The sequence below is a fragment of the Antrostomus carolinensis genome, unplaced genomic scaffold (assembly GCF_000700745.2).
Source record: "Antrostomus carolinensis isolate BGI_N321 unplaced genomic scaffold, ASM70074v2 scaffold12763, whole genome shotgun sequence".
NCBI lineage: Eukaryota > Metazoa > Chordata > Aves > Caprimulgiformes > Caprimulgidae > Antrostomus > Antrostomus carolinensis.
The window spans coordinates 32,037-42,976 of NW_010307331.1; the positions used below are offsets into that span (position 1 = coordinate 32,037).

The 10,940-nt window shown below is 37.1% G+C and overlaps 1 protein-coding gene across 1 annotated transcript in view; it reads right to left on the minus strand.

Moving 5' to 3' along the window:
• LOC104522963 (V-type proton ATPase subunit S1) overlaps nt 1-10,212 on the minus strand; it is a gene marked incomplete at both ends in the record, with an annotated part of 37,094 nt that extends 26,882 nt beyond the window's left edge. Inside the window, 4 exons of the mRNA XM_010165390.2 lie at nt 1,375-1,418; nt 2,497-2,690; nt 9,912-9,980; nt 10,086-10,212. Coding sequence (XP_010163692.2) covers nt 1,375-1,418; nt 2,497-2,690; nt 9,912-9,980; nt 10,086-10,212 — 434 coding nt within the window. The remainder of the gene's footprint in view (nt 1-1,374; nt 1,419-2,496; nt 2,691-9,911; nt 9,981-10,085) is intronic.
• Nucleotides 10,213-10,940: the final 728 nt, after the last annotated feature.

Below are 10,940 nucleotides of genomic sequence, written 5' to 3' on the forward strand. Positions count from 1 at the left end.
TTTTGAATTTTTATTCAGAAAGGCATTGAGTGGCTGCTTTGGCAAATAAACCAGAAGGTGAGGATTCAGCCCACACTCCCACTTTTCTAGAGCACAGCTGAGGTGCAGAATACTAAGTTTTCAGTATACTAATACTGCAGATTTTGCAGTTGGCCATAGAAAGCTGCTCATCTTCCCTGATCCATACACCTTTTTCCTGATAACAGTAAGTTGACACTAACTGGAAAGTTAGTATAGCCTGTTCCTCCATGATCCCACAGGTCCCCCATTAACTTTGCTGTTCCAAAACAAAGTAGCCTGAAGCAGGATTTGAGAAGGTTATTCTTGAGTTTGTGCAGCTGATGAAAGAAATGTCCCATAAAGAAAAAGCTAATGTTTAGCCAAGGCTAACATTAAGCCAAGGCTTTTCCCATCAAATATGTTCTGAGGAAAAGAGAACTAAACAACTCTGCAATTCAGAGATGGAAATCCAGCTGCTTCTTTAAGTACAAAAACCACACTCACTTTGGAGCAGCGCAAAAACAAAAAGGACACACCACTGGTTCCAGTACTAAGGTATTTTCCCTTGATTTTCAAATCTGCTTCTGGTTTTACACCCCCAGCTCTGGGCAGAAACAGTCATAGGCACTAAGGACACTGTTTCATTATCAGCCCACTACACTACATTTCACTGTATGTCCCTGAAACCGCCACTACAGTGATTTGCAGACTTTATAACTTGATCTCTAATTTAGAGTAGTAAGCAAAAGCTCTGCAAAAAACCAGATGCTTCTCAGTGCCTCTTTGGTGTATGGCACCTGTTTTTCACCCAGATCCTAGGCAAGAAAAGTTCTATTATAGTGTTATATGGTGAGATTCAACTTTAACAAGTAGTCTTTAATACCTGCAAAACCAATAGAAGAGTCTAAAACCAAAGGTTGTGAAGGGCATGAGTGCTGTTTTACAAAGACTAGGAAAATATTTCCTATTCATTCAGACACCCTTGATTGAGACTGAGATCTTTGAACTGCCAGGTGAGCCTGACGCCTTCAGCTGCCGGTGTGTGAGGTAAGATCCAAGGAGGCAGTCCAAGCTGCACGGAGATGCGGGGTGTGTCTTCTGAACTGAGAGTATCTCTGAGCATGAGCAAAGGCCCCTGCCTGAAGAAGAGGTGAATTATCACTACATTTCAGGTCACAGAGCTGTACTGAATCAGACGTTCAGTACTTCAACACTGATAGCTGGGTGCTTATAAGAACTATAGATGGGGGAAAAAGAAAACCTTTAAATAGCAGTATCACAGCAAAAACCAGGAACTAGAGAATACATTCTGCTCAAGTGAAAACACAGACTTAAACGATGAAATGTTAGTTATATCTTGATCATATTGCTTACCATTTTCAGCAATTGCTTCCAGGGTGGAAATCTCATTTAAACCACTACAAAAAGAGTGGGAGAAAAATAATTTAAGATATTTTCTAGGCAAGAACAATATGAAGCAGAAATGTACAAAGACACTGACTAGTAAAAGGATAACTGCCAGCCCCAGTCCCTCCATCATTCTCTCATCTCCTCTTTATGATCCTTTCCTTCTGCAAAGCCATCAATAGTACAAGGACCACATCTTCAGGTAATTCCTCAAACCCCTCAAACCATTCAGCTGATTCATCAAATCCCTGGCCAGAGAAGCCAGACTACTGATGTTGTTTTGACCAATCTCTGCGCAACTTTCTTTTCATTTGGTGTGGACCCCTTGCCTAACATTTGTACATGAGCTCCTTAAAATGGGTATCACGGTTTTTTTGTGAGGTGATGTGATAGCTATAACTGCACTTCCTTAGGACCTATTGGTACATGCACTGTATCCTGACGTGTACCAATGCCCAAGTAACAGGCTAGGAAGAAGAAAGAGCACGAGAGGCTGAGCAGAGGGACTTGATACATCTATACCTTATATCTTCAAAATATACATTCAACTAAAGGAACAGTCTCTCTCTACGTCCATAAGATGACAGTTGTCATAGTCTTGGAACCATAAAGAATTATAGCCCTCTTCTTCCTTCTAGAGTGATGAAAACCAGTCTATTTATCCATATTAACTTCAAGTTTGTCTGCATGTTTATTTGTCCTGACAGTTGTTTTGACCCCTGGAATGCCTTCTAGCAATTAATTCTGCAGGTTAATCATGTGTTGCATAAAATAATTCAGCCTTTCTACTAAAAGTGTGTTGCCATTTAGTTTTATTAGTTGTCCTTTTGTTCTCATATAATGAGGCAGAAAAAATAGGAATGCCTAACTGACTTTCTCAATATAATTAATATATTACACCTGGTAAGCTCATCAGGGGACTTTAAAAACCACTAAGTTCACCATTGCAAGAAAAATAACTTTACTAACTTTACTAACCCTGTCAGCTTTCATTTTGGCTTTTAAATTTCCTGAATACAAGTGATATTTTCAAAAGCTTTGAAAATCGTGAACACATTTAGGTCAGTTTTGTTTATGACAGACTCCTACCTGACAAGTGGTTTTAGCTGAACCACCAGTAAGTTTGGTTTAGACGTATTCAGTTCCAGCTGAGAGACATCAAGATTAGTTATGTTTATTAACTTCCAATCTCCTGACTCCTGAAGAAAGCTCAGAAGATAACTGGTAGCCTTGCAGTCAACAGCTGGCAAAACTAAAGATGAAGGAGAAGACTGAAGAAATTCCTGTAATAAATTTAGGAACAGTTTATTTACTTGCTTAATAATTAAACACAAACTTTTTTTTTTTTTTAATGTAGCCTTAATTTAATAATCAAGGTAAGGAATCACCATGGCAAAAACTACATGAGTTCCCATCAGCCTGATGCTGGCTGCAGGTTGGTCCTGGAAAGGGATAGTGAAAGGACACTTGTGTTGCTCTTATTCCTGCACTTTTTTGGTGCAAGGTTAAGATACTTGGTGACATCAGATTCTTACTGTGCTTTACACACATGTGATGTAAGAGGAGAGACAGATGATGTAGAAGTTCTCAGGCTAAGAATGTATTGGAGAGATGGGTTATGAGTGCTGCTAAAAGCAAAGTTTATCAGATGACCATCTAACTAAACATCCAGTGGTGAGAAGGATCATTGTCAGACACCTCACGTTCCAGCAGTCCTATTCAGTATAGTGTCATACTTTGCATAATAAATACCCTTTCCTTGTGTACATCCTGGTGGTACAGCACAAAGTACAGACAAGTGTCTAATTTGTAACTATTAATTAAAGAAAGCTACATGTTTCAGAATCTACAGAGCCTTCAGACACATCCAAATTTCATGTCATGTACTTTCTGTCTTTCTACTCAAAATACAAATTATAAAGCTCAGGCTGAACTGGCTCAGATAATCAAACTTCAGAGTATCTATCACTTTATTTATAATTCTCACAGCTGAGTTTCTGATGAAAATACTTGAGCGAAATGCATTTAAAAACATTCTTGTTCTATGCAGTTGAAAACTGCATAGTCAAAAAAATTCTTTTCCAAAGGATTTTCTTCAAAATCAAATTACCTTGAAATATTCAGGGAAAGAAAATGCAAGATGGAGACGAGACTGATCGACATTAATGTACCTCAAATTTAACAAGAATATTTGAAGATATTTTTTCATTGAATCCTAGTTTACAACTTGCTAACTTTGCTTTCCTATTTTCTATGTTTAAGTCTAGATTGAGTCTATCACTTGATCCAAAATTCAGATATTCAAGTTGTTATAGACTCTCTCCCCCTCAAACTGATGCAAGTGTTATAGTGTTGCTAACATTTTTCTCCTCCTACTCTTTTTCCTTCTTGTCTGTTCTCCGACTGCCTACCACTATTCTGACCTGCTCTGTCTCTTTCTATTGCTCACATGTTTTCCTTCCTAAGCAAAGACTAGTTATTTTCATGTTTCTATAGATGCTCATAAGGGAGGATTATGCACTATTGTCTGATTTGCCAGACTGTTAGAAAAATAACTGCAGAAATTAAAATCGAGCAGAAAGCACTGATCTGGTTCACAGGTCTTTGAGTAGCATTTTTAGCACTGCCTGGAAGGAAAAGATGATATGTTTCATTTTGGTGTGCTTGCATATATGAATTTAGAGATAAAATTCTGAGTCAATTATTTTATCTTATTTTCAATATTTTAATCCCTTGCCCCCTAGCAGCAGCCAGAATGGCAGCAGCCACTTCTTCTAAGGATATATATTAAGCAGATTACTCACTTTATATCTTTTAAATAAGATATAAAATGCATTATTACTGACTAATATCTGAATTGTGCCTCTGCTCCTAACCAATCCCGCACTGCCATCTGTCTCACCTTCCAGCCACTGGTAGTCAACGGTTTTCCATCTGAAAGGCAGACACAGCTGGATGTCTACTCATTAGTCTCAGACAGCCATTCCGATCCCATGCTTCTTGTTTATCCTTCTTGACATTTGGCCACTGCACGCTTGTCTTTACAATACCCACATGTTGCTTTATGCATTTTAGGATTTCAACTACCATGCACGTTCAAAACATGAGAACTCCAAAAGAGGATGAAGAATGAAGAGGACTACTGAGAAACAGCTGATGTTGCATTCTGCTAAAGGACTAAACAAAAAGGTACAACCACACAGTAGCTAGGAAAGGGAGAGAGAGAGGGAGAGAGTGATGGAGAAGGAGCAGGAAGAAAACCTCCTATTGAGCTGCTGGACTGATAGCAGAACTTCCTACGTTAAATGCCAGAACCTATAATCTGTCTATGGGATGCTTACTCTGATTATGAGTACATTTACTTTCTTTAGTGTCCCCTGAAGCACCTCTCCTGAGTGAAATATTACAAGAAACTTCACTATTGGATTACATATCCAATATGAGAAAACCCTTCAGGTTTTTTTGAAGGTAGGTGTGGAATGACTCTGTCCACATTTCTAGACATCTTGAAGCAAAGTAGCTGCACTATGAAAAAGCTGTGCTTGAACTTACTTGGCCAGCTCTGGTTTCAGTGTTACATAACTGAAGTGATATTATACTGTCCTGGTTTTTGCTAGGATAGAGTTAATTTTCTTCTTAGTAGCTAGAAAGCACTGTGTTTTGGTTTCAGTGGTGATTGTTATGAGAAGAATGTTGATAAAGTACAAGGACACTGTGCTTGGGCAGTTTGCAAGTGCAAAGGACTAGGAAGGGGAAAGTGTAGCAGTTAGCAAAACTCAGAATTTACAGTTTAATATGTCAATAAGATATTCCATATTGTACTACATCATGCTCAGTATATTAACCGGGGCTGACTGGAAAAGGAGGGGAGCAGAATTCTCTCAGGAATCGCTCGAGTTTGCTTTTTCAGGATCGCTGTTTTGGTTTCAGAGTTCCTTTTCGCTCCACCAGGATCGCTATCGGCAGGTGGTGAGCAATTGTACTGTGCATTACTCACAGATATATAAGTGTGTAGATATATATATATATATATATATGTATGTATACACATATAGATGTTATCATTATGATTATCATTACTATTTTAATTTTATTGTACTCTAATTATTAAATTGTTCTTATCTCAACCTACAAGTCTCCTCACCTCTACCCCTCCACTTCTCTCCCCTATTCCCTGGATGAGGGGAAAAGTGTCAGGGAGTGTGAGTGGCTGTGTCTTTTTTGGCTGCCAGCTAAGTTAAACTGTCCCATACACCTAAGCAATTTGAACCTGGAATGGAGTAAATTTAGGTCTATCAGCAAAAACCTATTGTCAAAATCTTTGTTACATTCATGTATCTATCTATAAAAGATCATGTACTCATACTCATTGTTCTGAACTAGTTTATGTTTGGCATCAAAGCTGAGAGACAGTTCTATAATAGAAGTATTGATTGGGAAAAAGGCTCCTATATTGTCTCTGAAAATATCTGGGAACCTACATCCAAAGTAGGTAGGCTCTTCCATGTAAAAGAGATCTTTTAATTCTTTTACCTGTGAGTATGTCATTTAAAATATTAAAATATTGTGTTTATTTCTACAGCATTGGTCAATGGGTTATCTATAAATAAGAAAAATCTATTCAAACAGATTTGGAAGCACATTTGTTTCTACACACAGTAAGAACTGCAAAGAAAATAATCATTGTTGCACTTTAACTTTCCAATTATTATTAATCTTACAGACTTTTACACTGTACCTGTATTCTCCAAATGTATGCATAAAGCTATATATTATGATTTTAATGAAAATTGTTCTGATTTACTTTAGATGATAAAATATGTTGCAGCTACAGAAAGTATTTTCTGAACAAACCTTCATACCACTGTACTGTATGGTGGCAAACATGACACCAGATTTTTTTTCAAGGTTTACAGACAGATCCAAAGAACTATAAAGAAGCAAACCTGAAGTCCAAGAATGGGAGGAACCATTCCAAAGAATAAAATACAGATTGTAACAAGGAAGGAAAAAAGCTGACATGATTTTTGCAAAAATAAGTTGTGCCTCACAATTTTGCTGAGCAATCTCTGAAGGAGTCAATAGGCATGTACACCAGGGAGCTCTAGCTGGCATGGTGCACTTGGATCCACAAAAGGCACCTGGCAGTCTTGAAGCAAAGACCCTTAAAGAAATTAAGCTGCGTTAGCATGAGAGAGGCAGTCTTCACATGGAGGTAGGTAAAGGATAGATAAAGAGTAGGTAAAAAGATAGCAAGCAAGGGGTAGAAAAAAGTATCTGTTCCTGTACTGGGATCTGTTCTGTTCCATATGTTCCTAAATTATCTGGTAAAAAGGCATAAATACTGAGCTAATGAAATCTACTGATTATGCTGAATTATTAAAGGTAGTAAAGGCAAGAGCTGATGAACTGCAGAAGTAACTTCTTGTACAACCTCTTGGGCAACAAAGTAACTGATGAGATGCAATGTAAATTGATATTAGCAAAGCACAGGGTGGGGAAAAAATCAACAATCATTTTATGTACACAATAATAGATACTAGACTCAGAACCCTTCAGTAATGAAACTTTAAGAGGCACAACAGCTCTTTGAAAATGTTGATTCAGTGGCTGATAGAGATCAGAATTGAAAAATCAATTATTAGTAGATTTTTAGAAAAGGCTAGAGAGCAAAACATCATCATGTCACTAAATAAATCTATGATTAACTTACATCTGGATTATTATGCAGTTCTGCATGCCCCCTTTTTGAAAAATAATATAATAAAACTAAAAGAGGTAAAGAGAAGGGGAACAATCAAAACTATAGTAGGACCTCTGTATCACATGTGACTAAATAGTACTCCTCACTTTATGACCACTGAGTGAGGATAAGATGGAGATATAGAACCAAGAATGGCAATGACTTGCAATAATAATTATGCAGCTGCACAGCTGGCCACTAATTGGTGTGTGTTACCATATGCTGCAGTTCTAAGGAGCTGAGCATCGTTAGGGAAAGCCAAAGCTAATATTAAAGAAAAATAGTTCGCAGGGTAGGTGGCTGCTTGACAAAAATGTTCCCCAAGTGCTAATCTTTGTGTTTTACTATTTAATTTTAAAGTTCTTTGAATGTTTAAGATAAATTATCTACCTATAAGATTCCCTTTGTATTAACTGGAAATAGAATTCTTTTATTGCATACAAGTGTATTGATCCCAAAAGCTCAAAACAGCTGCTAATGTAGCTGAACAAATCTAATATCTGCAAATGTCTCTGTGGTTTACAAGCCTACAACTCTTTTACAAATAACATTTCCTTCTTGTAGTACACATGCTGCTATGTGCACATATACATTTTAAATGAGATCTCCAGTTTAGGTTTGTAAATAATTTTGTGTGACATGGAACATCTATTATAGCTTAATGAATCACTTGTATAATATAGAGTGCAAAGGTATAAACATTTTTTATTATGCAACATCAAAGGTTTTAATTTTCCCAGTGAGAACATTCAGACCTGACCTTCACTTTGTCCTGTGTTCTGTGACTATTATGACATAGTCTTTCATAGCATGATTAGGAATGGATTTATTTCCCAAAGTAGCTCAAGTGAAGTGCAACTGATGCAATAGCAACTGAGGAAATTTTTGTAGCCTCTGTTGCATACAAGATGGAACTGAATGATTGTAAAGATTCTTTCTGGCCCTAAAAACTACAAGTCTATGCAACAGATATTGAAAAAAATCTCCATATGAACACCTAAGTGAAAAAGTAATATTTAATTTATACATCTCATTTTCCTTCACTCAAATTGCAACACCTCACCTCCACAAAACTATGCCAGAAAAGTATTAAAATTGCCAACTCCAACAGAACAAACCTAGGAAGTACTGCAGTTAAGGTGAGCAATTTGTCAAAAGAAACTTTCCAGTTTTAAAGAAACTGTAATGAGAAAAACTTTCTCAGCTCCAAGAGAGAAACGGAACAGAGGCAAGGTCAAAAAGCAAACAACCTGTTACTGACATTTATTCAGCTTGTTGAAAACCTGGGTTTAAATCTTTGTTCTGCCAGATACAGACCAAAGATTTACTTAATCATGACTCTTTGTTTAGCTGAGGACCTCCTCACTAACCTTAGTAAGTCCCCAGTCTACTCAGTATACACCCAATTTCTAAACCCATCAGTCTCTGGACTTAAATCTAGCCCCTGGCTGTAAATTCTATCTACAGTGCTGATGGAGTCCTGATTACAAGGCAAAAGAAGAAGGTTTTAAATACTTCAATATTCCTACACTTCAACACCTAGGGCCTACTTAAGTAAGACCACCACATCATTAGGAGCTTGCAGTGCCATGTCTACATTTCACACAGCTTCCAAAATCAAACCACCTTTGCAGTCAAGCAGTAACAAAATTTGCTCCAGAAACAGCCTTGCATAGATTTTAAACCCAGAGAAGGTAAGGCATACTAGAGCAGTACCACTCCATCGGCCTGTGAGTGTAACCCGCTGGTCCTTATGCTACAAATGATTATTACTCCCATTCATTCCTCAGAAAACCCATGTACATACTCTGAATAGTTGCTTTTGTTCCAGCATCAGTGTTAAAATGCTGTTTTATGGCAAAGAGATTAAGATCTCCAGTATCAGTGACACAAGGAGGACGTGAGGTTCTTAGTATAGATGTAGAGACAGGGAATATGTGAATATTTGTGTATTTAATTACACATACAGCTTGCTGTGTGGTGCCTGGGAATTTACACTTCCTCATGTGCCCTGAAACCAGTCACATTATGAATAGCTCTGTTCATCCTGCTCTGCCTACAGGAATGACATGTCAACACTTCCTTTGTCTAACTACAGTTCAATAAACTGTCATGTAAGTATAACCAGAGATGCCGTGCATAAAACCTGTAAAACTCCTGAATGAGAAGGTAAAGTTGCTGATCAGCTCAGGAGGAATCCCTCTTAGATTCTGTGTCTGGAGTTGATTTCAAATTTCTCAAGTAGCATGTCTTTTTTTCAAGAAGATTAAAGGAATCCAGTATCTAGTCATATATTAACTACATTCAAATTTGAAACAGTTAAACCACTGCATGAGTTAAGAGAGCTTCAATTTCTATGAAAATAAAATAGATGTTCAATTCTGAAAATCAGGAATAAATAATTGATTCCTATAACTTCTTTTCTTCCTATGGCTTCAAAACAATTTTGGGGTGTCAGTCTGGAAGCTTATATTTTTTTTTTACATTACAAAATTGCAGCATGTTTAGGAACAATTTTGTCAGTTACAATGAATTCTGAAAACTTGATCTTCAGAAATGAAATAGGTACAAAACACTCCAGCAAACTCAGTTGATTTTCTTTAACCCATCTACTTAAACTGAAATAATCTCAATTAATAATTTAAAAAGAAAACTGCTGCAATTCAGTTTAATTTTCACAATTATTGTTTGTTTGCATCTTTCTTATATCTTTTTTAATTTTAAATATGCATATAAAGAAATAAAAGAGAGAAATGCTTGCCTGAACGTTTTGAAATGGATTCTTGTTACCGTAGGATGCACTGAGGTATGTGAAATCATCTATGCTAAGCTGAAAAACAAAGAAAGTAGATTGGTGAGAAGGAGCCATGGCATCTTATTTAGGTACAGACTTGCACTTGGTATTGGTGAGAGAAAAGGAATGAATGTTACATACCTTATCTTGCAGAAACAAGATAAGGTTTCTGGAATTCTGGGTAAAAACAGGTTGCAAGAGTGCAGTCAGCTCCTGTGCTGAGACAACGTGTCCTTCATGCAAAGCAGTGTCAGGATTCCACTGTGATCTACAGAGAAAAAAATTTTTCTGTAAAATTTGCTGTCAGTGATGACATCTCTTCTTCTTTAAATATGCAGCAGCAGGTAATTATATCATCATCTTTCGATTAAGGTCAGGTTTAGTTCAATTTACTTTCATTCTACTCAGGAGGAAAATAACTTGCCCATTTATGCTCATATCACATTAACTGTATTACAGGAGGAATGAAATTGGTCCAATCAAGATAACTGCCTCTCTCTACTTTCTTGTTTGTTTACAACAGCAGAGTTGCATCATTCAAAAAATTAGCTGCTAAGTGGAATTAAGAAGAATATGTTGAAAACCTTCAGAGAGAATTCCCAAAAGGAATCCCAACTCCCAAAACACTTTACAGTGCTGACAGACATCTTGGTGGCCAGAGGGGAGAACTCAGGCTAGACCACAAGTTGTCAAAAAACAATTTTTTTTTATAAAACTTTTGTTAAGTAGAAGTAGATTTTCAGTGTTACTGTATCTCCTAAGGTTTGCATGATGAAGGAACCACTCTGCAGAAACAGCTCAGAAAAGCTACCTTTCCAGAAGCAGAAGCTCTTCTGCACAGAATGTCTCAAGACACCAAGGAAAGCTTATGATTCTTTGGACAACCTGATGTTATGAGGATTGGACAGGGATTGGACTCATCTATTTAGTTTTGATAATACAAAAAACAGTTATGGGCAAACAAGAGGTAGTAAGATGGACAGTTAACTGGCTGGT